Source organism: Lagopus leucura, unplaced genomic scaffold (assembly GCF_019238085.1).
Source record: "Lagopus leucura isolate 7727_CA_CO unplaced genomic scaffold, USGS_WTPT01 Super-Scaffold_100157, whole genome shotgun sequence".
Lineage (NCBI taxonomy): Eukaryota > Metazoa > Chordata > Aves > Galliformes > Phasianidae > Lagopus > Lagopus leucura.
The window spans coordinates 31,378,233-31,404,692 of record NW_024962334.1 but is presented as its reverse complement, the minus strand read 5'-3'; the positions used below and the strand labels follow the sequence as shown (position 1 = coordinate 31,404,692).

At 38.6% G+C, this 26,460-nt stretch overlaps 1 protein-coding gene across 3 annotated transcripts in view; it reads left to right on the top strand.

The window, feature by feature from the left end:
- The window catches only part of TRDMT1 (tRNA aspartic acid methyltransferase 1), a 33,983-nt gene that overhangs the window by 2,061 nt on the left and 5,462 nt on the right, over positions 1 to 26,460 (top strand). For 2 of the 3 annotated variants that reach the window (XM_042888890.1, XM_042888889.1), the window contains exons 1-9: positions 4,154 to 4,236; positions 12,133 to 12,242; positions 13,820 to 13,896; positions 15,236 to 15,307; positions 18,680 to 18,745; positions 20,241 to 20,310; positions 21,412 to 21,495; positions 21,925 to 22,289; positions 25,910 to 25,967. In XM_042888890.1, coding sequence (XP_042744824.1) covers positions 4,173 to 4,236; positions 12,133 to 12,242; positions 13,820 to 13,896; positions 15,236 to 15,307; positions 18,680 to 18,745; positions 20,241 to 20,310; positions 21,412 to 21,495; positions 21,925 to 22,289; positions 25,910 to 25,967 — 966 coding nt within the window. In that variant the 5' untranslated portion in view covers positions 4,154 to 4,172. Of the gene's footprint in view, positions 1 to 2,441; positions 2,550 to 3,698; positions 3,842 to 4,153; positions 4,237 to 12,132; positions 12,243 to 13,819; positions 13,897 to 15,235; positions 15,308 to 18,679; positions 18,746 to 20,240; positions 20,311 to 21,411; positions 21,496 to 21,924; positions 22,290 to 25,909; positions 25,968 to 26,460 lie in introns of those variants that run through there. The other variant, XM_042888891.1, reaches the window with a different exon arrangement.

Below are 26,460 nucleotides of genomic sequence, written 5' to 3'. Positions count from 1 at the left end.
ACAAACAGGCTGGATTTATTTATATTTTTTTTAACCAGAAAAGCAAAGAATTCATTGGAGAAGCAATGACTTCTTCCTATTCTTTATAGAGTCGGTTGTATCTCCAAAGCCTGAAAATAAAATCTTGAAGTGTAGACAATAACCTATTTGAAAATATGTTAATATTTGTTTGACTCTTCTAAATAATTTCAGTTACATAAATTTCCCCTGTCTATGGAGTTTTCAGAAGTGGGCTGAGAGAGTCTAACAAATGTAATTCAATGTGGGTTTCACTTCTAGTCTTGCAGATGTGTGGGATTACAAATGCAAACCGTGGGCTTCACTGCCATATTGGCGCAGGGTTCCACTGTGTTGGTATCTGAAACTAACTTTACTGAGTGTCACTTCATCACAAACCAAGTCTGATAAAGTCCCTCCTGAAACATTACATCCAGACAGCTCAATTTCAATTAATTGCAAAAGGTTTCCAGTATGAGTAATATATTGGGCCAATGGTTATGGAAACAGTAATTTATGCTAGACATTCTCCATGAATTTTTTTCAATTCAGTGATTGCATTGCAAGGGTATGTCATGCCTTGCATTCCTTCCTAGCCACAGTGATTTCTGACCCAGAACATGAGCCTCTCCTATAGACAGCTGAGATGCCTGTATACTTTTCCTGACCCTCATTTAAGTATTTAGTAGGTTATACGAGACACTGGGACACGAGAAGCATTGTTTGTTCAGCCACCAACAATATTTGCTTCAACTACAGCTTTGGATGATGACTGTATTTGCAGTTTTAAACATCAGATGTGTCAGCAAAATGATTTTTTTTTTCCTTGTTCTATTCATTTTTGCCTGTAGAGGAAATGCTCACAAACACTTTGTAGTATGTATCCACTAGTTTCCACCATGCCTCACATCCATAGGAAACTAAGTAACTTATACAGCTCCAGCATTTTAGCATCAGTAGAATCCTGTGACGAGCACTGTGAAGTGTCAGGCTTCGTCCCACAGGCTGGTGTGGACAGACACCTTGCTGGCCTGTTAGTTCCTGCTCCATGCAGTTGGTAGGGCAGGGAAGGGCTGCAGGAGCTGACTCCAACCGTAGTCTGAGATGCCATAGTTCTTAATTTTTCATGTTCCAGTTGCCAGTGCACTGAAATACGGAATCTCAAGGTAATGTTTTTTTTGTTTGTTTGTTTGTTTTAATGTTTTCATGATGCTGTTTGGCACCATTGGTAACTGTAACACTTTTAGCAATTCTAAGGCATTGCAAGAAGAGAAAATAGTGCAGTGGTTTTGCTTGCGTGTTCCTCTTACCACGTGCATCTGTTTCACTGGATGAGTTTACTAGTTACCAGGACAACAGTTTCAGATCTGACATGATTACCTGTATCATAATAACCATCAGAGATGTGGGCAAGCTTCTAATCTGAGTAGATGCTGCCAGGAGGCAGGAGCTTTCAAAAGCTGTCTCAATGAAAATGCTGATATCACATGCTGATGTCACTGGCTTTAAAGGAATTTAAATGATCAGTTTACTTACTGTTTTTAACAGTAAAATATATGTTCAAGTTAAGAAAATAAATGCTTGATCATTGTATTAACATAGTTCTACAGATGTGCTCATTTAAAATAAACGTATTTTTTTCCAAAACCCTATTGGTTTTTATTCAAAGCTAGCTATGTTGTTAAGGTGTAACTGATATATGAAATAGACCCTATGCATGTGCTAAAGAAGGCTAAGACACAGCTGCAGAATCTGAAATCCTTTTATCAGGAAGCCAAAATCAGAAGGGTCACAGGACAAACTTCTTCCTTTGAAGTCTTAAAGAATTTAAAGAATCTTTACTGAGAGTAGAGTAGGCCCAGAGGTGGACATTGGACTTGACTGTTATTAATCTCTTCTTTTAGTCAATTAAATTTTGGCTGGGATTTATGGGGATCCTATCCATCCTATGTGTACAAAGTACAGAAGGAACTGTCACAGCACCCAAATTTTGTTAGTCAGACAGATGCAGTTGGGAAATTCTGCAGTGATGTGGCTGTTGCCAGGCCACAAGACTGAGTGAGCAACAACCTAGCCTGCTCTGTAGTGGTGGCAACATGTGTTACCAAGTTTTCTTAACAATGATCACTTCCACAGGGCACACTTGCTCTGTGGACTCCTTCTTTTTTGAGAGAAGGGAGGCATGAGTGACTGCTGATGTTGGTATTTCTCAGCTATTGCTCTAATCTCTGGAATTGGCAGCATACCTTAATTTCTATTATGCAATGTCTGGTCAGAAGATTAAAACTGGTTACTGGAAGTTGTTTAAAAATGAGCACAAGAGAAATGTTGGTGTTTTCCATTCTTTGCAAGATTAAGCCAATAAGATCTTAGCCTAGTCTATGAATTTCTTTGTTGCCAGAGTGGAGGTGTGCTGAACAGACTCTCTGGTTTGCTACACACAGGATGCCTGGTGGAGGAGGTAGGCAGAGAATTTCCCCTGAGGAAAGAATTTTCCACTGACATGAATACGGCAGAGGTATCAACTTTCTTCACCAGTCTCCATCTTTACGGTATGCGAATTGCAAGAATACTGTGGAGTTGGGGAAAGGGAAGGAAAAAACAGAGCTCGACTCTATCTCTCCTTCTGATACAAGGAAATGTTTGTCCTGTAGCTTTAATTGCTATGGGAATTGGGCAGCTCCGAATAGATGAACTGCTCCTGACTGCCTACAGCTCACTATGATATTTAGCTTTGCTGTGGTGTATATAGATTGTATATAAATCACTGCATTAGTAATACAAGGAGATAAAAACCACTCATCAACTTCACTAATTTCAGTAGTCTAAAAGCTGTGTTTCTCTTTACCTTCTCCTCCTATCTATATTTTCAAGGGCTCCTACTGAAGCTTATCTTTTCAGCAGACACCAACCTTGTTCATCACAGCCACCTTTACCCTGAATCCCAACCTGCAGAATTTTCCTCACCATCTTTGTCTGATGACTACTTTCTCTAGCCAGCACATTCCCCGCTTTGTTATGCTGTGTGATTCAGCTCTCTTTCTCAGTTCTCCATCTGCTGTTTGTGCAAACTACCTGTCTCACCACTTCCTGCACTGCATACTGCTCTCCTCTTTGGTATCTCAGCCGCTGTGCTTCCTTCCTGACATAATCAAAGTAGGCCTTGGGTTTCTTTTCTTAGTCATTACTTCCTTGGCTGACAGGTAAAGCAACAGCCCCTGACTCTGATGGTGAAGATTCACAGGGAATGACAACTTTTTCAAAAGAAGCTGGCAAAAACTAATATTCTTTGAATCATGTTTAGTAGTCCAGAAATACACCTTATTTTTGACAGGTTTCTAGGAGGTGCCAAAAAAAATGTGATTAACTTAAGAAGTAACTCAAGAAACATGTCCAGGTTTTTAAGTTATTTATTTCAGGTTTCATTCTCACTTTAGACTCTAAATCCATGAACTGGGGCCTAGGCAAGTATTTTTGCTTGTGGGAGGAAGGTAATCCACATTTTACCCTGCGGGATATTTACTCTTTGGTTTTATGTATACATGTAAATGCATCTGTCTGGCACATATTGCTACAAGCTGGCTGCTTTTCAGGGGCAACAATGCTTTTGAATCGTTTCTTTAATCTAGGGAAAGCAATTTCACAACCTTAAGATAAATTAGAACAGTTTCATGTTATTTCCTTCCTTCCTATTCCACCAGCTTTGAAGCTGCTTTTCAAACTATCCCTGCACGCAACTTCACTCCTGCAGATAAAAAGGAGAATTGCTGAGGCCCGCAGAACTGCCACGCACCATCAGCATCAGCTGCCCAGCAGGACAGCAGGCTGGCACCATCCCAGGCCGGTGAGCACGGCCCTTTCCCGGACCCCTTATCCCCTCTCTTCCCGTGCCCACCCTGTGCGGTTTGGGACACGCCGATGAGGCCCCCCGGCACTGGAGACCCGCACGGGTGAGGGGACAGGCTGTTCCAAAGGGTGCCTTCGTCCGCAGGGCCTAACCCCTGTGCAGGGTTAATGAGCAAGTAGCTGTGCCACAGTGAAGCTCTCCTCTGGGGCTGGCACGGAGCCGCCGGCGATCGGGAAGGAAGAGGGCGGGCGGGGGGAACGAAAGAGCGGCGGAACGGACGGGCGGCACTCGGGGAGGCGGTCGGGAGGGCCGTGCAGTGCGCCGAGGCATGGCGGCTCTACGGGTGCTGGAGCTGTACAGCGGCATCGGGGGGATGCACCAGGCCCTGAAAGGTACCCGGCAGCCCGGCCGTGCGGCCCCTCGCCGCCTCCCCCTTCTTTGGACGCCATCTTCTCGCTGCGCCCTCGACCCCTGGGGGCTGTGAAGAGCGCCATCTTCTCGAGGGGACTAAGATGGCCCCTCGCCTCGGCCCCTTCCCCAGCCTGCCTGTCCCCCGCGCCGTCGTGCGCGGACACGCGGAAGGAAGCTGTGGGGTGGGAGGCGGCCCCGCATCCCGTAGCTAGGAGGCATATCCATCTCAGGGGCTGGAATGGAGCGGTGGGGTGTGGAAGGGGAGGGGGCTGTGCCCGTGCAGCAGACATGGGAGATTGGTCAGGGCTCTGGTGGAGTGCTTGTGTTAGTGGCCCACAGCTGTAAGCTGGACCCCAAAGTGTCGTGGCTTGCTGGCTATCACCATGTGCCTGGGAGTGTGCAGGTCAGGGATCCATGGTCCTGCCTCTGACTTGGAGAGTGGTAATACTGTGAGCATTAATACGTGCTGTGTCTTCTGCTGGCTCGCCCACGCTGTGTATGGGATGGGCTCAGTCAAATTAGCCTGCGTGTCCCATAGGTGTGCAGGTAGACCACGTGTTCTTGTGACACGTTGCTTTGTGAATAGCTGATACGTGCCTAACCATGTGGGGTTGGTATGACATTCTCTAAATATGAAAATAAAATATAGAATTTGAGCTGGTATAGTGAGTTTGGGCTAGATCATGTGCCCAGGTGTTTTTGATCTGGTGCAAGGAAATCTGGAGCTGATTTTAGGAGATTATTGAAACTATGGCCTGGGTACCCTTCACCAAGTCCTGTAGGCTATCCATGAATTGGCTTCCCCAAATAAAAAAGTTGAGCTAGGACTATTGATACGGGCTTTATTACTGTTCTGAGTATGGGTTTACTTGCAAATGTACGGCATTTACAAAAATAACTGTAACAATTGCTTACAGTCCTTCAAATACTTGTGCCCTTCTACTACAGCAGAGATCATTTTCATGAAAATATCAAGTGAAAAAACTCACCTTATGTTATTCTCTTAGTTAGCTGTGAAATATTAATGTTTATGGTAGAATCTGCTTCTCATCATGCAGTCAAGTACTCACAATTACTGGTGTGACATTTTCCCACTGAATGACTTATACTTGAATGCTCGTGTCTGTCTATATGTATATACTCACACACACAATCACATGCACAGGTTGCTCTGAAAGTAGTGCCTTTACTTATTTCCATGGAAACTACAACAGATACAAAAACAATAGCACTGTTTGTAGTTGAGAATTTGCTTTTTTCACTATTTTTCAGCATAGCCACCACCATTGGTTATGCATTTTCATGAGTGGTGAACAAAAGCCTGCACACTACACTTTCCTAAATCTTTACCAGGGAAGGTGACCCGCTGTTACTCTTGCCGCTGCTGAAATGCACCACCACTGCCAAGCATTGATATGTCAATGGCTGCAGCTTTTTCTGCATTCAATGACACACTTTTATGCACTTTCATGTCAGACTGCCTGTCTGCTGCTTTTTGTCACACAGCAACCAAATATAATGGAGTATTGACTGGGGGATTTGGCATCTACTGCTGTACCACCAGTGTCCGCCTCTGATATCTTGGGCCCATAATAAAACAGGAGGCATTATTTGTGGAGTGCTTGTATAGTATGTAAAAATACACAGAATACCAAAATAGGTACCTCTGTTGTTACTGTAAATAATCCCAGCCACTTGGTATAGTAATGCATTTTCATTATTTCCAGACTTATCCTTTGAATATTAAAAGCAAAGTATTTATTTATTTGAAATTGTAGGTTTTGAAGTTTTTGTGGAGTAAAGAGTGTTTTAGCTAATGGTAACGCTTTTCCAATAGCGTTATTTCTTAAAGTGGTGGGGAACTGCCTGTGTGTTATAGGCAGTTTCCATGGAAAGTGAATTCCTGAAACTTGGGCTACACATTTGTCCTTTGGTTTGTCATACGTTGGTGTTTGTAGGTGTATAACAGATATTTACTGAGTGTTATTTGGCTTTGACCTTAGCAGAATAATAGATATCTCATGAATGTTTGATAATGTTCTGCAGCAATTAATGAATTGTAATGCCAGACATGATACTCTGTGGCCATCTCCATCCCCAACTAAGAAAAGATCATTTGCAACACAACAAAATACTTGAAAGAATGGGGATGTTGGGAATGCAAGCAACCTTTCATGATTACTGGAATACTGGAAGTTTGCATCCAGAAGATACCCTGCTTGACCCATACCACAGAGGACATTTACTCTGTGCACGAAGGCTTGGGAATGTATATAACTTACATGTTGTGTAGTCTGGAGAGTGAAGGAATTAACTGAAACGTTCTTTCCAGTAAGATGAGAATCTTGCAGTTAAAGTCTAGTTAAAACTGATAGGCAACTGAATAAAAAGAACTCTATAAAATTTGCACTGAATTTTACATTTAATGGCAGGCCATTGTGTAAAACTGGTTTTGATGAATTGAATTGCATTCAGGAACACTGATACAGTCGGAAGGTTTGATCTCTTCTGCTGTCTTTTCTTTTTGAGCCTTTTAGACATCTGGATTCAGTTTTCTTAGTTTATGGAGGAAGAAAGGAAAGTCAGGGGGGATTTAAGTGTTTGCTTTTATGTGAAAATCAAGCAGAGAAAAGTGAATGTTCCTTTGAAAGTGCTTTTTCTTTGATAATAATAGGATTTCTTATATGTTATAGGTCTATACATGTACATGAAACCATGCTGTTCCAAAGAGATCTCTGGTGCATGTTTTTGGATGTCCTTTTGCAGGATTTTTTTTTTTTTTTTTCTCTCCTCTGTATAAATATGAAGCTTGAAAGAAAGCCCTTCATTCTGCCAGTGCTTTTTTAAGCCCAATACATGAGAGATTAATGTGATGTGTAATGGTTTATTTTCTTGGTGTTGTCTCCAGTGAATCTATAGAGCCAGGAAAAATAACAGAGTAGTTTAGAACAGAGTGAGAACATAGAAGACTTAAGTGCAGCCACTCCAGGAAAGCTACTTGTTCTACAACAGGGATTGTGCAGTTCTGGCAAGCTTAGCTCAGAGTTGGTTACTGGCTGTTTCACATGGGCAGCTTTTGGGCCAGTTATGTTCAGCAACACTGCTCCTGCCTTGGTTGTTTTTTTTTTCTCTGCATATTTGTCAGTGGTTTTAATTGGCAAATAGTTATTTTCCAGGAAATCTGATGCTGCCTTTTTTACCTGGATGTCATTTTTGGCTGTGATCTTTTATAGTCTTTACTTTAGGGTAGCAATAATTGAGTTTTCAGGGTGAGGATGTTCGTTGTTTTGGCAATTGTCACTAAAGTAGAGTGCGTTTGGGAACAAGTAGCACGCAGTTGGTTTCTACATTATTTTCACCTACACTTAAAAATAGCTGATTTTTAGTAAATGAGTGAAAGTTTGTATCCCACTTTTCCTCTGTTGCTACATACTGTTGATGCACAAATTATTAATATGTGGTTGGATCAGGTTCTTTTTGCCAATGGAATGGCAATTTGTGAATTTTGATTTTGATTCAAAAACTGAGAAGAAAAATCTTTAAGGTTGCCTGGCCTTGTGCTCATACTTTAACTGTAGATAATCCAACATGCAGAATTCCTAGTTTCAGATTTATAGCAATATCTGAATTTTAACAGCGAAGGCATGGAAAGTTGAGGTTGATTAAAGTCAGAAGTCATTGAGTCAGTTCATGCTCTCTCCCTTGAAGATTCAAGGCAGCAAAGAGATGGAAATGTTTTTCTTTCTTCCCATCCTATGCGCCAAGCATTGCAAGGATTGTGAAGGTTGATGTTTAGATGGTGTATGTCTAAGCCTATTCTATTTTATTCTATTTTATATGCGTATATATGAAGGGTTTGGCTGTGTACAAAGTGCAGGGCTTCTGTAATGAAAAATACAATGTTTTATTTTTAGGAAATCTCTTGCTTCAGCTTATTTCCTTAGCAACTTTCCATCAAACAAACAGTCTGCACTAACTCATTCCCAACCAAAACAAACTTAAAATGGCGTATTAATGTAGGCAGTTTTCCCATGAAAAAATGTATTCCAGGTCTCTGCCGCAAGCATTTGTAATCTGCCAGGTCATGAAGAAGCTCTTTGAGCATAAAATATGAGAGAGCAGTTTTTAAAAAATACTGTCTTTTCGCAGCCATGAAGGTAGCGATAGTTTTTGAGCATAGGAATATTCTTTTGTAGCCTCTCTTCTCTGCTTAATGTTATTCATTGTATTTGATAACTTCTGTGAATTGCACAGCACAATGAAGTAAGTACGTAGCACAGCTATCTCAGGAGGAGGGGAAAAGGAGATCACCGACCTGCAGCCACAACATTCAGCACAATGCAAAAACATTGCTGATTTGAGTGCCCTTTAGCACTGATGTTAATTGCTCCCTAAAATACAGCGCTTTGTAGCACGTGATGGTGCCAGTTGTGCTGCAGTGTGATTTTACATAGTTTTTAGGCTGAACTGAGCAGAGCCGTACAAATAGAGCAGTGGAAAAAAGTTGCTCAGTATCCTGCAGGAAGCGAGTATCGGATTCGCTGATAATCGTGTTAACTGCAGTCACAGACAGTTCTGCCTAATCGTTTAGGCCACGAGCCGACAGCTCAGAACTGAAATCTTTGCTGTCTGTTTGAAAGGGAAACAGAACGGACACAATATGTGACTAATCTTCCTTTTTCCATCTGTTCCCGTATACCTGTTAGGGTAGATAATTGTTTTGACTCTGATTTTGCGGCACGGTGGGATCTGCCAGGCTATGCCCTTGGTGTAACAGCACGCTGTCTGACATTGATGGGTTCAGTACATAAGTAGAAGGATGAATATAAACAGATCCATTCTAATTTTAAGGTCTGCATGACAAAAGGGATCAATACTTCTGCAGTGGAAAACGACAAATATAGTAATGTCAGAATTTTTGTTTTCAGAGTTTGAAGATGGCACCCTCTGGGTCTGATTTTTTTTCCACATCAGAAGCTAACGCAGGCATCCTGCCTGTCTTTGTGTCAGATGCCACACCTTTCAGTCACTGCAGCAGTATCCCTTTCACACTGGTGAGGCCTGAAGTTTGGTCATTGCCTCTGTAACTTAATTAAATATTGTTACAGAGTTTCTCATATGCTTATTCAAGAGGTTTTAAAACTCAAGTGTGAATCAATGTGATAGAACTTTGAGTTCATCTGATTTCAGCCAAGAGGACAAAAAGAGGCTGTGACACCTCTGTCCCTGCCTTCCCATGGCCTGTGGCTTCCTTCTGAGCTCCGACATCTTTGTCAGAAACACGCGGTCTTGTTTTGAGGGCTGTGTTGAGGAGGAGTGTTGCAAATCAAATATTCCAGCAACTAATCAGTGTCATGTGGAAAATGTGTGTTTTCCTTAGTCTGCCTGAAACGGAATTCTTTTCTGCAGGGGTGCAATTCTCTTAATGGCTATATTTGGAAAATTTCACTTGTTTAAAAAAAACCCAAAAAACAACAAAACGTCTAGATCCATTTATGTTTCAGTATGAAAGTTCTGCTATACATTCTGTGGAGCTCATCTTGCTAATTGAGCAGTTCTGGGGCTCTTTCATATTTCTGAGTTGATTTTGTACCTTTTGTCAGTGGAGACAGCTTAACACAGTCTTGATTATGTTTTTGCAGATTGCTTTCAGTCTTGTTATGATGTAGTCTTACAATTATTTTCAAATAATATGTAGAATTGCCATAGCAAAATTATCACAGTTTAACATCAAAATTATGTAAATTTCAGGAGAAGAGTTGTTGAAAATTGTTTCTTTTTCACATTGTGTGAAATCTGCACAAGCTTTTCTTTGTTAGGTTTGATGAGTGAGATCTGCTTGTTTGTTTGAGGTCCTTCATGCATTTCTAGGGTATTTCCACACAAAAAAAATACACTTAATCAGCTTTAGAGGGAGTCTGTTTTGTAACAGGAACTCCAAAGTGAGCACAGCTATTGAGTGGAAAAGAGAAGCTTTGAAAAAGTAATCAGGTATTTCTTTCTTTCTTGCGTATATGAAAGAGATTGAGTTGAGGTTAGTAAAAAGGATGAACATCTGAATCATGAGTTGCAGGGAAAGCACACTGCCTGCTTTTCAACTGTTGTTTATAAACTGTGTGAATTTACATAATAACTTGAAATTCCTGATATTTTTTTTCCTTCTGGAGTGCCTGGAACACACAGTAGGGATCTGTTTGTCAGGAGAATGTGCTTTCAAAAACTGAGAGAATAAAAGAGAAAAGCAGTCTCTTAAACAGTGCTTGAAGTTTGTTACCATTGCTCAGGTGTTGTAGCTTTGTTTTGGGGAGGGGAAAGTATGAGCTCTTGACTTCGCTTCTTAGTTTTGACAAGTGACCTGCAAAGGTGATGCTCTTTTCACACTAGGTGTCAGTGTTAACGTACCTGTTCTGTAATCTCAGGTGTAGGCACTCTGGTGTCCTTAAGAGTACGCCTGTGTTTAGGGTTGGTTACACTTTATGGTCACCATATCAACACAGTGACTGCAAATAATGATTTATGTGTTGTCCCTTAGTGGGCAGTCCCTACTTCTTTTTCTTATCGAAACTCTGGCTCATCTTGCCAGTTACTGCATTCCATAAATGCAGAACAACTACAGTGATCTTTATTAAGGCATCTGTTGCAACCTTTGCAATACTCAGATTTCTCTTTCATCTTGATTTGAATAGTATTGCCTTGAAAATATGCATGGCAAAAGATAGTAGATGGGTGGTAACCGCATCACTCAAAATTATATAATTGTTTTTTCAAACTGTAAATAATTAGCTGGGTCACAGTAATTTGTTAGATGTCTCATAAGGTCATTTGTTAATGTGTCACTTGAGTATGCTGTAAGACTACCTGAAGGCAAATGGCTTTTTGCCTTGTTTCTTTTGGCTTGCTCAAGCTTTGTTAAAATGGCTCGTGTTTCAATGGGGGCTTTGTGATGGTGATCATGATGTAGGTTTCCTGGTGGTTGAAGTTGGTGCTGTGTATCATAATAAGCAGGCTGGCTGTTCTCTGCCTGCACGTCTAACAGTCACCGCAGCCTATCTTTCCAACAGAAAGCCTCAGTGAGGGATAGTGTTCAAAATGATGAATAGTGTGAAAAGCAGCAGATTAAATACTGTTCTTTTAAGTGTTTATAGTTTCTGTAGAGTTCTTTATAATAACCGTGCTCATTAGTGTACTTCTTAGCTCTCAGTAGGTTTGTTATTATGTTTTCCTCCATTAATGACTGTAAGTGTCCCAGAATGCTTTGTCTGATATCAAGAGATCGGGATCTGCCAAATGTCCTTCAAAATGTTTGGTATTTTTGGGGTGTTGGAACCAAAGGATACAGCAGTTGGGTTTGAGGTCCAACTTGTTATGGGGAATATGCACACAAACGTTCTTCAGGTACCTTAAAGTTTTACTGCAGCAGTATGCATATCTCAAACACATTTTAGAGGTACAGAGGAGCAATAAATTATGTATCTTGTAAGCTGTCAGTGGCTGGGGAGCTGCAGGCAGCTGCTGTGGGACTCGACAGGTTGACTTGGGCTGCCTTCCTATGGTGAGGGAACTTGGTCACCACAGAGGGTGCCTGTGGGTGGGAATGTTATAGATACAATCTGTTCAGGACTTATGTGTGGCTGTGTCTACAAATTAAGAAATGCACAGTTAGCTTCCCTTTTTGGATATATAAGAGAGGGAAGTTCTGGCCTCCAATTAATAACAGTCTGTATTTCATATAGAGTTTTAAAGGCAACACAGCGGAGTTTGATTTTGTAATTTCTCTTTTATTTCTGAGCATAGCTGTAATACAACTGAACAAAATTAAATTTCGAGAGTTAAAAATTCAATCTATGACTTTCAACTTTATTTTATTTTAATTTTAGAAAGCTGTGTATGTGCAGAAGTTGTTGCTGCTGTGGATGTGAACACTCTTGCCAATGAAGTTTATAAGCACAACTTTCCCAGCACACCATTATGGGCAAAGACAATTGAGGTAATGACTTTTTTTATTCTAGCCTGGCATTTCTAGAAGTTGATTGACTTCCTATCCATATTGGTACCAAAGAGAAACAGACAGACTTAATTATTGATGTTAGGGGAACAGCAGTTTTACAGTAACTGTCATTTAATGTGCTGTATTTGCTTGTTGAAGCAGATGGATACTTACAGTGAGATCTTTTCCTGGAAGTCTTGATTGCTGCATTAAGGAAGGTTATGTGAGTGTCATGTGGAATGCTTACCAGCTCTAAAGGAATGACAAAAATCACATTTCTATATTAAAAATAATGTTTTTAAGTGTTTTGAGAGAATTTCATTAAATCTGTTGGAATCATGCCTTTACTTTGTAATTATAGTTGATCTGAGTAAAACATAGGAAAATATACTAGATGCCTTGCATTTTCTTTGTGGCCTCAGTAGGTCAAATGCTTTAGGAATTCTGTCTCTTTACCAAATTATTAGGGAAGAAATAGGTACAGATGTCTCAGATTAACAGAGGGGCAAACTAGATATGGGATTTTACTTGCAGAAGTTACTGCATACTTTTTAATCTTCTTTTGCAGTTTTACAACATGACAGTAAGGTAATGAATTTGTTTTAAGATATCAGCTTAAGTAAGGTGGCTAAAGGTTAGCTGCTTATTCAGCACTCAGTAATAGCAGACTAATAATAGTTTACAGTTTTATATGGGAAAAGAAGTGGAAAGATTGCCTGTATCTTCCTGTTATAGGGAAGAGCAGATTACAGTCAGTAAGACCTTCCTTAAATTTACTGAAAAACAGAGGAAATTTTGTCCAGTTTCTGTGGGCAGTTATGTTACGCTTTATAGATATGTTGCAAAATATGCAAAGCAGTGATTTTATTGTCTCATTTATAGTTATTTGATGGATCCCTCTCTCCTCTTGGCCCCTTAATATACTGACCTACTGTTAGAATTTAATATAGGAGAACTAACACCCAAGCGATTAGTTTGTGCCACAGTCTTTTCTCTTTGAACAGAAATGCTTTTGCAGACTATTGCTTTCAGCCATGAAACAGCTCTCTGTGATTTTTACTCAGCAAAAACTAGAATGAAGTAAATTTCATAGGATGTGTTGGTAATGAGCTCCTGAGAGTTAAAACACATCTGTCTAAGATTAACTGAAAGCTATGCCACATACAGCTTTTTGTGTTGTATGCACGATGGATTATAATCTAAGCATTTGTCATATCTCAAAAACTGCCATTAAGCAAACATTTTTTTTAATTCCTTTTAATCAGGATCTACTGAAAGAATCATGAACTAGTTCATCTCTTCTAAAAGAGTGATTAAATTAAAAAAGTGTTATGTATAGATGCTGGTATCATTGGTGCCTTGGGTTCATTTTCAAGGCTGTTAATGCGTATTTGCTCTGTGTGGTTTTCTGAGGTAGAAAAGAATGGAATTATTAGGTTAAGTGGGAGGTCAGGGAGCTTTTTACTAGATAGAACAAACTGTGGGTGTAATGGGGTAGTTTTGTCTGAAGGTTGGTTTAATAGTTTTGTACAGTTCTCAGCACTGAACATTCTTATATTTCTTTTTCCCTTATTCAGGGCATTACACTGAAAGAATTTGACAGATTATCTTTTGATATGATTTTGATGAGTCCTCCCTGCCAGCCATTTACAAGGTAGATACAGCGGCCTTTGAGTAAAGGGCGAATAAATGTTTTCATGCATGTTATGGTGTTTGGCCCATCTTTAGCTTTATCTTCCTAAGCAACCATTCTGTGGCTGTGTTCACCACAAGGTTCTACTGAACTGGAAGAAATGCAGGAATTTGAATTTGAATTATTGATTATACTTTGTATGTCCTTTTTATTCAGTTAAAATTGATTGGACTGCCTAAAGCACCTGTTCTGCACACAATACTGTTTTTCTGACAGTGGAATTAATAAGTCTGCATTTAGAACTGCTTCCTTTCCCTTTAATTGGAAGTCTAATTTTTCAGTGGGGTTGCTCCAGAGGGAGAACTGGAATTTCTCCCTTCTGCGGGTGATTAAGATTGGAATCTGTTCTTTAATAAGAACTTTGCAAGTCCTTTGAAAATTACATATGCACGCAGTTTATTCTGAGGAATGTTCCTATTTTAGCCAAGAGAAGTGTATCAATATTTGCACATAGACACAAGTGATGTTTTCAAAATGTGTTGGCTTTGAAATGATTTTATGGATGACATAGAGAAATATCTTCATTGTTTAGGAACTGAAATTGCTAGGAGCTTGTCAAATTTATTTCAAATGCAACTAGTTTGACAGCAGTGGTTGCTGGAGAAGAGGTTCTCTCAACTATAATATAGTTACATAATTATAGTAAGGAAATGCAGTTCTCTTTGCTATAAATATAACATTTTCATTTGTAATGTAATGAAAAGAATGGACTGTGTATGACTAATTAATCTAGAGACATGCTAAATTCTTCTACCAAGACTTAGTCTTTTAAACAACTAGTACAAGTTATGGAAACCAAGGCCTGGATTCATTATCCAATTAATCTCCTTATTGTAAGGTAAATAAGCCGTCCAGTTCAATAGCTCTAAATTAGTTAAAAAGTTATCCACATCAGGCTCAATCCTGCAAAATGGTGAGCACTGTAACCTTAACTTGTCTGGATAATTTAATATATTTGGTATAAAGTAATTGGCTATGCCCAAATGCTGCTCTTTTGTGTTGCTGCTGTTGTTGTTCCTTCAGGAGTTTTTTTACTGTCTAAGACCATAATACTAATGCTGTGCACACTGGGGTGTGAGTTTCATTATTGAATGCTTCAGTGTTAACCTTGTAATGGATTTCAGGTCACACTCATTCCTGATGGCATTGCAGAGGATACTGCCTCATGCCTGGACACGATGATTTTGCAGAATCTCTTTTCAAAACTTGAAGTAAAAAGTGCCAGCTTTCTGTAGAAAAATGTAAGTGGAATAACAGTGTGCTCCAAGTAAAATGCAGTTGTTTCCTTATTATTTTGTAGAATTGGCCTACAAGGTGATGTATCTGATCCGAGGACAAAGAGCTTTCTTTATATTCTTGATATTCTCCCAAGGTACAAGTTAACTTCCACCTCAACTCTTAAGCCCTTGGTGTTACTAAGTAGTTATTTTATGTTGTAAGTAATCTGTAATGTTCTGCAGGGATACTGCTAATATTTTATTGTACTATTTATTTGTTTTCATATGATCAAAAATAATTTATACTTATATTTTACCAATGTCATTAAGTAACATTTTGAAAACTTCATTAAACATGGTATCAGCTGCACAATACAGTATGTCCTCTTTCCCATTCCACTCTTTCTTAAAGTGTCTGTTCTGTCTTTCTGATGTTACTTCGAGCTATAATATAGCAGACTGTATTTTTTGATTTGTAATTTTGTTTTGAGTGGTAACACTAAAAGTTTCAAATAGCATTGATCTGTCTGAACAATGCTCTTTTTTTGTCTTAATCTATTCTTTTTGTCTGGCACGACTCTGGTTCCTAATAAAATAGCCTTAATTGTTTGTGTTATTCATATATTAAATTTGAACAGTAAATTCAAAGTGTTTATTGCTGACATAAATTGTTCTTATTAAGAGTTTTAAAAATCAGCTCCAAGTAATGTTTGTAGTCTTTTTTGGGAAGAGATGCATAGCATTTTAAGCATCTTTGTAGGTGAATGGAGCAAGCAAGGAGTTGTTCAGAGGGATTTATTTTGCAGAAATCTCTGCCTATGGATTGAGATGTCTATTAGGCATCAGCCTGAAAATTTGCACGAGTTATGATCCACCAGACACTCTTCATAAACAAGGGCAGCTGTTCACTGTATTCTTCTGTTGGCTAATCTTACTTCCAGAAGAGGAGGTGGAGGGAAAGAGGTCTGTCTGTCTTTCTCTTCCCACCACCATACTCCTGTATTCTCTTCTTTCAATTTACTATTAGCACTGGGGTAAGTTCCTTCATTCTTCTTCCAGAACCAGCTTTACAGCTGGCAGCATTAGGGAAAACACTGTTTTGCCCTTGTCATCAGCAGGTGGAGGACAGAGGCACAGAAAGGCTGAGTGGCTTGACTGGGATCACTTGTTGAATTTGTGACAGAGAACACAGAACAACCATTTCACAAAGTTCTATAGCCCAGTAAGTTAGCTAAATAATAGGTAAAATAGGTAAAAAGGAAGAATGTTATTTCTCCTCCACATCTAGTAGAGGCAAAAAAAAAAAAAAAAAAAAAAGGGAAATATTGTAAGTTTCAGAAAATGGTGGAAGATGTGTTTTTTTTTTGAAGAAAAAAAAGTCAGTTCTTCTCATGACTGATCTTTCAAAATGACAAACTAAAAACATCAGGTAGTATATGTTTGTCAAAATTATAGTACCTTCCTTATCCTTGAGGAAATTCTGACCTATCTGTTCCTTGTCATTAAACTGAGATGCAGTTAAGAGTAGGGCTGCTGTTGTGACACTGCTGTGCATTGGCATGGAAGTGTCTCTTCCTGGTTGCTGTGAGTTTAACTGGATAAAGGGCAGAGACTTTTCCTTCCCAAAACCAATGCTTTAGACACTACAGGACATGTTTTTTGTCATGGTGATGCAGAGCTGGGCTTGGCTGTGGCACTTTTATCTCAGCAGCCTGTGAGACGCTGCTGACTTCCCTTATCACCTTTACACAGGTTGTTTCTAGGGCAGTAGTTACTGTAAGACGTCTGTAATGTGTTCAAGATGGTAACTTCTGCTTAGTTTCTTGGATCCATTAGATTTATGTTTTACTGAGATAGCGTTTGTGTATGTTTTGAAGAAGACGTGTTTGCCAGACGTTATGCAGGGAGTATTTCAGCCCTAAAAAGGGAAATTCTTAATATAGGAACTATTAGCTCGTATTCAAAATTGATATAGCATGCATTTAATTTGTGGAAACTGTAGAAAAATTTTTCATTCCTTGGCTGTTCCTACCTTATGTTCTGCCTTTTATAACAAAATGTAGCTGAAATAGAGCTCAAAGATAGGCTAGGGAGGCAAATATTAAAGGCACAGAAAAGGGAATTTCAAGATCTGGAAACACCTGGGAAACCTTTCCAGCCCTCAGCCAGTGAACACAAAAGCTGGCCCAAACGGGCCAGATACTTTCTGTTTATTGTATCCAAACCATAACCCAGGGAAATCTAATACTAAGACTTCAATGTTTGTTAATTTTGCAGAGAAGTTAGTGATGTTAAAACCTGCCAAGTATTTAACACATACTCTTTGTATAGTGATTATTTGCCTTGTGACACGTTGATCCTGTATGAGCTTTTGCACTTCAAGCTCTGCTGTGGATTCATTACTCCAAAAATAAGCTTCACAGTAGGTGATGGTGATGTTGAGTATGGGTAAACATACCAACAGATACGTTCTCCATTCCTGCCCAGGGGGGTTGGCTGATACTTTTTTTTTTCCACTTCAATGTTATTTTCAGTATTTTCATATTTGCTGTAGTATTTGTACATTTTCAAATTTCTTGCCAAACATTGGAATTATTCATGCGAATTTCTGTAACTGATGATAGTTTGGAAATTGCCAAAACAAATTCTGCTGTGATTTACATCAGTAAGTCTGAAATCACTTCCCGACTTAAATAAACCTGGATTTACTGTCTGTTGGCATTAATGTTCTCTTCCTGTACACTGTTCTGAGATCTTAGATATGGTAGACGTTGTGTATCTGTGATGGTCTTACTGGAGTATTGGTTCCAATGCATGTTCCTTGTCACTTGAATCTGAATCGTTCATGGTTTTAAATTGTTAAAATGGTCCCTGGCGCAGTTTTGGTATGGTTCTTTCTCCAGAGATTTAATAAGCTGGTTTTGGAATTTCCAGACCTCTGCACTGATGTTGTTTAACCTCAGCTACTTCTCCTTCCCTCCTCATGAAAATGAAAAAAATTAAGTACAGACAATTGAAAGTATATGGAGTTTGAGCTCTAAATGTAGTATTTTTTAAAGCAATTAAATGAATACTGACTTTGATGTTTTGCCACTAATGTGGATACGGTATTATAACATTGATTTCAGATTTAAGTACTTAAAATAAATAAATAAAGTGCTCTATTCCATGGGTAAATTGTAGTATTTTTCATTCCCTATAATTTTCTTTTCTATTACAAGCTTAATCTTTGAGTAGCAATAAGTCAATGCTTTAGGAAATGAACAGTGCTATATGTTTTCAAAAGATCACGTGTGGGATACAGATGGGTACAGCAGCCCATCTGAACAAATGTGGCTTTTGTTGTTTGGAATTACCAACAACTCATATGGGAATTACTTGATCTATGCGACATTGAGGTACATCTTTTTATGGGCTAGCATGATACAGAAATATTTTGATCTTGTAGCTAAACAAGTATGTAGATAAATATAATGTAGTTTACTTCCTACAACTGTGATCTATTGATATTTTCATCTTTCTTTTAGGCTCCAGAAGCTTCCAAAATACCTACTTTTAGAAAACGTTAAGGGATTTGAATCCTCTTCTGCAAGGTAAAGTCTAACTTATACATGGTTTATTTTTTAATAAAGAAGGCAGGATTTTTATTTCCTAGAATTTAAGAGAAGAAAAGAGTGAGATGGCACAGTTAGCAGCTGTAGGTAAAAGATACTGTTTTAATTTGGGAATTAAAGTCTTGTGAAAGGAACCTAATAAATAACTATTTCTCTAAGCATATAAAACAGACTAGAACTTGACTCTGCTGTTTTTCTTTGATGACTTGTTGTCCTTCACAAAGGAACAATATTATTTTTCAAGGAGAGGTTTTGGATTTTACCGATGACAGGAGCTTTTGGTACCTTGTGCTGAGATCACAATAGAATGCAGTAGCTTTCTTCAGTGCTTTTGTTGATAGTATGTTGTTACTGATTCACTGTTGCTATAAAACAGTTCATAAAGAGAGTATGAAATCTGCGTATGACTTCTGTCTGAAATATGAAAGAGGAAGGTTGGTGATAAGATTACTTACTAACAGCAGGACCATTTTCCTCACTTGTGGAGAGACAGGGATTTAGTCATCTTTCCTCATTTCTTGCTGGAAATAAAGTAGGATCTTTTCTTGCATTTCTTAAATCAGTGGGAGAGCAGCTAGCTTCTTCATGCTTCTTCATGCATGTGGCAGGCAGCTGGGAGACATCTTCATCTTTTTCACTGATTAAAGCATGCAGCAGTCCTATTGGAGATTTGGACTGCTCCTGGAGAGCCTGAGATTCCTAAGGCTGCTCCTTGCTGGCCAGTGTTTGGAACAGTTTGTAACTCAGGAAACACTCTGGTCAGAATGGTTGCTTTCTCTTGGGCTGCAGTACCATACAGTGCCAGATATAGGGTCACAGTTTGTGAGTTATATATAGCCTGCATATGTACAGCCTGCATGGAATAGGAAAGGCAAATCTTTACAGGAAAACTCCAATATCAGTGATTTTTTTTTATGCTTGCAGAGCACAGTCCAGGCTTGCTTTTATTGTCAAATCCATGCATTTTTGGCTTAATTTTTTATTAAGCTTATAATATAAATTTTATAATAAGCTTTATTAAACGTTTTATTAAGCTTAGCTGATATCATGTGCATGAACAGAGGGAAACAGTGAGCCATTTGTATCGATTTCAGTGTCAAGTTTTATAATTCACAATGAAGAGGAAGTTATGCTCTCTTATTATTTTCCTTGCTGGCACACTCACCCAGAGATATACACTTCTAGAGATGGAATATTTTTGAAGGGGTGTTTGCACCCCCATAGGTGTTAGGTACTTGTGAATTCGTAGTGGTCATTTTTAGCTGCAGTAACACTGCATTTTGTATGTTGTCTGTGAGTTCAGAAATGGGTTACTTTACATGTGTAGTTCTCTGTCTGATTCTTTCACCGAATGTGAAATCTCAGTACCTAAGGTACTACATTTGATGTGTTTTCACTTAGGATAAAAAAAACTTAAAGGATTTATAAGGTCTTATGAAGGGCATAATTGCTTCTTGATTCTTCTCACTGTCAGAAATGAACTTCTGCGAACACTAGAAACATGTGGATTTAAATATCAAGAATTTCTCTTGTCTCCAACCTGTGTGAGTATTAATTTTATTCTAAGATTATTTAACTGTTCAAACACTGAGTCCAAGGGCATCTGAAAATGATGTGTTTATCAGAAAAGGGGATGGTGCCCAGAGCTTCTGAATGAGAGCAATCTGATATGACAGATTTCTCATTGGTACATTGGCATCATCTTACTGATGTTATTATTGTGATCCTAGTCATGCATTTTTTGTTAATGACAAAATATTGACTTAGCACAGCTCAGAAATATCATACATGTATGCAAGTTAAGTAGTACAGATACAGCTGAACTGCTTTAATCCATTTGTTTTGGGATTATTCTGAATTCCAAACTGAATCCCTCTTATGCGTAGAAATACCTTACAATATTAGTGAGTGGCACAGAAGTGCAGGAGGAAATGTTTGTCTGCTACCTTTCCCCATGCCGTTTTTTTAAAGTAGGTGTGAACGTAAACCATGACCAGGAAGGTGCTTCCCTGCAGGAACCTTATTGTTTCAGAGCTGCTGATGCCTGTGATTTTTCCAGCACAGAAAACATGACTGTCATTTGTGGGGGCAGGGCCACTGTTTGTATGTTTCCTTGACAACTGGAAAAGAATTAAGAGAGGCGCCAGATTGTGCGAGACTAAATGGGATCAGTGAGGTACCATATGTATTTGACAAAACATGGTAGAGTAACCTGAAAGCCAGTCGTACATTTGTTTCATTGTTGGATGTCCTGTAGTTCCTTGTAACAAAAGGAGAAACCTTTTTCCTGGTTTCTAAAAAACAAGCAGTACTCATCCCAGGAAACAGTGGCGTGCCTCATCTTTCTTCTTTCCTCAGATAACAATTTGCTTATGTTCCTGTTCATTTACAGAGAAAAGCAGAATCGTGAGAAAAAAAATACCTTCTTGTTTCTTTGAGGTTACCTTTGCATGGGAATTATGTTCATGGTTCATTAGGAGTATTTAGGTACTATCAATTAATTTTGATATCTCTTAAGTGGCAAAATGCATTAGTGTGAAATAATCTTATTACTGTAAATAATAATAGGTAACTTTTACACTGCTATTGATCATTTCTTCTCCATTTGTCACCTGGACTAAAAGCTTGTGGATTTTTGCTTGCAGCTTGGCATTCCCAATTCTAGGCTGCGATATTTTCTAATTGCAAAGCTTCACCACGAGCCATTTTTATTTCATGTTCCTGGTCAGGTGAGTCTAATTTCTGTTGTTCAATTTTCTTGATTTAATGAAGATTGTAGTTTAAATTTTCAGTTTAGTAGTGTGGACAGGAATGGATTAGATAAGAGATATCAACAGATAAGTTGAAATCTGTCTCTTTTTGTTTGGCCTCAGTGCTGTGTCTTCTAAAGACTGAAATGCATATCAATGGCTTAGTTGGCTTTAAGCAGTTGAGGCGGAAATGTCTTTTAGTAAAGGCAACTATTTGCAGTTCTTTCCATCATCACTGCTGTTAGGTCAACTGATCTCAATGCTAACTTACTTCTTTTTTAATCTTTGTAAAAATAACACCAAATGGTTATTTGCACCTCTGAAGTAATTCTTAATCACTACAGCTTCTGCTGTCAAGTTGTTTATCAAATGCAGTTACTTAATCTTTCTCACAATTTTATTTCTTAGATATTGACAAGATTCCCAGATCAGAATCTAGAAGAGTTAACCAAGGATGAAGTTGTTGACGAAGCTAGTTCTTCCTTGCCTTCTGGAGAGAAGAGTCTACTTTCAAACACTGGTTCTGATTGCAGCAGCAAGAATGGACCCTTGCCAAAAGAGGCCTTTCTTTTTAAGCTTGAAACAGTAGAAGAAATGATAAGGAAGCATAGTCAAGACAATGATCCCTCTATTCAAATGTTACAAGATTTCCTGGAAGATGAGAATGAAGAAATGAGTCAGTATTTTTTAGCACCCAAGTCCTTGCTACGCTACGCTTTCTTGTTAGACATTGTTAAACCCACTTGCCGGAGATCCACATGCTTTACAAAAGGGTAAGTTGCAAGTAAAGTGTATTGCTGAATCATGTCCTGAAACTTAGAGTGTGTATTGTGCTTTCATTTGTGTACTAAAAAATTGAAGAAAAAAAAAGAAGAGCTATTTCTTCACAAAAAAAAGACAGGCATCTGAGAGAAAAAAAAAGTAGAAAAATCTCCTTATGTAGCATGTTTCCTAATTGAATGGAATGCCAGCATGAGACTGTCTGGCAGAACATCATGTGCCCACTCCAAAAACGCATTCACAAAAGACACTGCCATTTGTTATTGACCTTCACAGAAGCTTAATTACCCCTGCGGAAATATGGTTCCAGTAGACTGGTATAGTACTGATTCATTAATGAATTTCTGTATATTGCTCACTGCTGTTACAAAGTGTCATGCATGACAGATCCATTCCTCATTAAAACTGTCTCCACTGTACGTTTTATTGATTTCCTGGGTGTTTCAGCTGTGTAGGTCAAAATAGCTGTGAATTGGCCATATATCATAAAACCAGTTAGGTTGCAGCATTACAAATCATATTTGATGGAGCAGAACACCAGTGCTTTTCTGTCTGGTAGTTTTCTGATTCATGCTTTGGAATTTTATGTTTGAATGGCAGATGTTGTTGAGCGTTTTGAAATACCACAGGCAACCTGTCAGGAGCTTCTCCACTGGATGCATTGGTACTGGAAAGTGCCAGTTAGAGCCTGGAGGTTTGTGTTTGAGTTCTCAAGATGTTTCAACAGAATGATGATCAATTAATGAATTAAAGCTAATGATAGCAAGTTTTTTTAATTGTTAGTAGAAGAAATTAGAATGTCAGATGAACTGAATTCCTGCAGATTTTGTGATTTCAGCTTTTTGCTAATAAGAAAGCTGAGAAGAATTTCAAAATTCATGCAACAGGAAAGCCTTTCCTCCACCTCTCATTGGTATATGTCTTTTCTGCCCTCACTGTTTTGAGTCATGGGGAAGTCAGCATTGTGGGAGCTGTTTCATAACTAAAGTTGTCAAATAAAAAGGGTAGGCTCTCTTCCATTTGTATCTGTTGCCTTTTTAATGACATGGGAGGAGTCAGCCCAGATAGTTGTAGTTCTTGGCTCATGATTTACTGGCTTTGGAACAAAGAATTGGAAAGGGAAGATATGACCACATGGAGAACCATATCGGATAACATGTACAGCTCAGCACTAAGACAGTTGTTACAATTACATTTCAGTCTTCATCCAGAGCTCTTTCTGAGGCTTACAGTACATCACTGCTGTAAGAAGTCTAGGAGTGCTCTGAAATGTCAGATTTGGGAAAGAGAACCCTGAATGAAGCAGAACAGTACTCAGAGCAGTAGAGAGAATCTCTTTGCTGTGGTACTTGTATGGTGTCTTCCTTACCAGTCACACTGATGGCCAACATTTTCTCCTAGTTCTGACCAGTCCTTAGATAGTTCCGGCAGGATTCATGTGCTGAAGATAATCTGGATATGGCTCCTTCACTGATCGCTAATTCAGAGACCTTGAACACATTACATCTGTGCTTTTGTCTGCCTGTCTGCCTTTGTCGTACACTTTGACTTCTTTGGGGTCAAAAAGCTCTGGTGGGGTTTAGGGCAAAATATAGATGTGATGTTTGAGAGATGGAGCAGGACCTTCCAGCTTAGGCTCCGAGACAATTTGAAAATGGCTGCTGAGTTTCTTCAGCGTGCGAATGCCATTGGTTTCTCTAAGAAACGTGTTTGTGAGGTCTGAAGTTGTGAAAGAGGAAAATTACCGTTTTGAAGGACAGAGTAAATGAAAGCCATTTATTTGATTCAAATTATTCTGGACTCATAAATTCTTGCTATGCAGACAAGAACAGCCTTCAGAGACAGTGCAGTATTAGTTGCAGAAATTCTCTCTAATGACAGAGTGTACTGGGAAATAACATATTAATGTTTGAAACTGAGCTTTTTATAGTGCTTAGAAAATACAAATGGGGTGAAAGAAAACAATTGTGAGTCAGGTGAAAATTTAGGACTGCAATTTCTTAAGCCATCTGCTTCTTTCATTGTAACTGCTAATGAAATATCCAAAAATCAATGCATCATTTTTCACTGTGGCAAGATTTCCCATTTTTAATTATGTTCTGAGGCGTATTAATTTTTCTGTAGTCAGCAACTGCAATAATAATCAATGACATTCAAGCTAACATTGCCTATCTGTCCACATTTTAAAAAAGGAAAGCTAGAACAATCTTCATTTGTAGATCTAGTTGGCTATACCAACTGGATTTTTTTTTTTTTTTTGTGAGTTCTTTAGTCACAGTTATTTAGATTAGGGTGTATTAGATAACATGTATCACATTGAAAAAATCCTCTTTTCCCCATAAAACTCTGAACTACCACTTTGAAATTTATCTCGTTTATTTATTTTGTCTCAGATACGTTCAGCCAAAGTAAGATCAAATAGTATTAGATACCGTGTAAGATGAGGATTCCTCAGGGCTATTTGTTTTACCTTATCAAATGTGGCATTAGGGAATTTTCAGAGTGCTGCTAACCAATTAAGTGTTATATGTTTACAGTTCAATTTCATGTGGTGTTAATGTTTAGGTCACCTTGGCCTGATCTGAGTTAAGATTTGCATGTACTTTATTTTAAAAATTGCTGTTGGTTTCGCTGATACTGGTAGAACTACTCATAAGCATTTCCAGATGAAGAAATTCTCAAGATTTGAGTCATATTGAGTCATTATGTCTTTGATGAAGGCAGACCACTGCTTTATTCACTGTGGAGTTAGGCTTAAAACACAGCGGTCTTTACAGTTACACAGAGGAAACCTGAGGATAGTATGTATTAATGGTTGATGCAGACCACTCGTGTCTGATGCAAGGATCTTCCAAGTTCTTCTACTTTGCAAAAGCCACTGATGAATTGATTCAGTCTCTTTCTGTTCAGTACATTCATTTGCTATCATTGTTAGACCATCAGAGCTTGTTTCTGAAAGCCCATGATTATATTTAAATGGTAGCCTGGAAGAGAGTACAGAGTAAACATATTGTTATGCAGTCAACCACAAAGCATCCAAAAAAGCTGTCATATGTTTTTATAGCATAAGCGTACTTACTGTTTAGGTGGATGCTGTTTTTCATTTCTTTCTTTCTTCTGCTTCTCTGCAGAGAAGCCCATCCCCCATCCCTTCCCTTTGTGGAAAATTTGCAAGCAAGCAAAAGTTAAATCTGACTGAACTACTTTGTTCCTAATGGATTGATTGAAAGCTGCAGGATCACGCGTAATGGTCCTGCTTTTAATATGGTCGGCCAATTAGAACCCTAGGAGCGTTTGGCCTTTGACATATTTTGCCTTAGTGTAAAATCAATGTTTGCAATGTAGATGGGCCTTTCTGATTATGCTGTGCTTGAGTTACTTTCCTTATATAAGGCATTAGCGTGGTTAAACCCTTGTGCATTGATTGCAGACTCATCCCCAGAGGTTATCTTCAGAGACTACTGCATTTCAAAGTTAGCATTGTTGATAACAAGGCCTTTTCTTTAATCAGTCCAGAAGGCTGTTTGTTAATTACAGCCAATGAAGTTCATCTTGCATCATTGGTATTTCATTGGTCCAATGAAAATACTCATTTAAGATTGTTTTTGTTAAGGTATGGGCACTATGTAGAAGGGACAGGCTCAGTTCTTCAGACAGCAGTAGATGTGCAGGTAAGTATGAGAAATACTTGTCTTAAAGCTTGTTTTGTCTGTCTTCTGCTTTGTTATTCTAAATATCACAGCAAAAACGCTTTTGAAGAAACCAAGTTTCTATCTGCTGTACTTAGAGTTTCCAAACAGCAATTTATTTGGATCAAGATATACCTGTGCCTCTCTTGTGGAGAATGAATTGGTATTTTATTATTTGTAGTGTCACGTAGAGATTCCGCAGGGAAAACGTTTCAGTGTGAAAACATTAAAATTGACTAATTCTATTGACAAATTACAGTGCCAAGTTGTGATTCTAGGGACTTTTTTGTGTACGTGAGCTGGTAAGCATTGTCAAATGTTTAATATTAAAATCTTTGAATGTCAAAATTATTATCTGGAAAGACATAACATTTTGAAAAGTTCAGCTGTAGATACTGAGTTCACCACAAAGTGGTACTTTGGCATGGGGATACAGACAAACATTTCCTCCTGCACTTCTGTGCCACTCACTAAT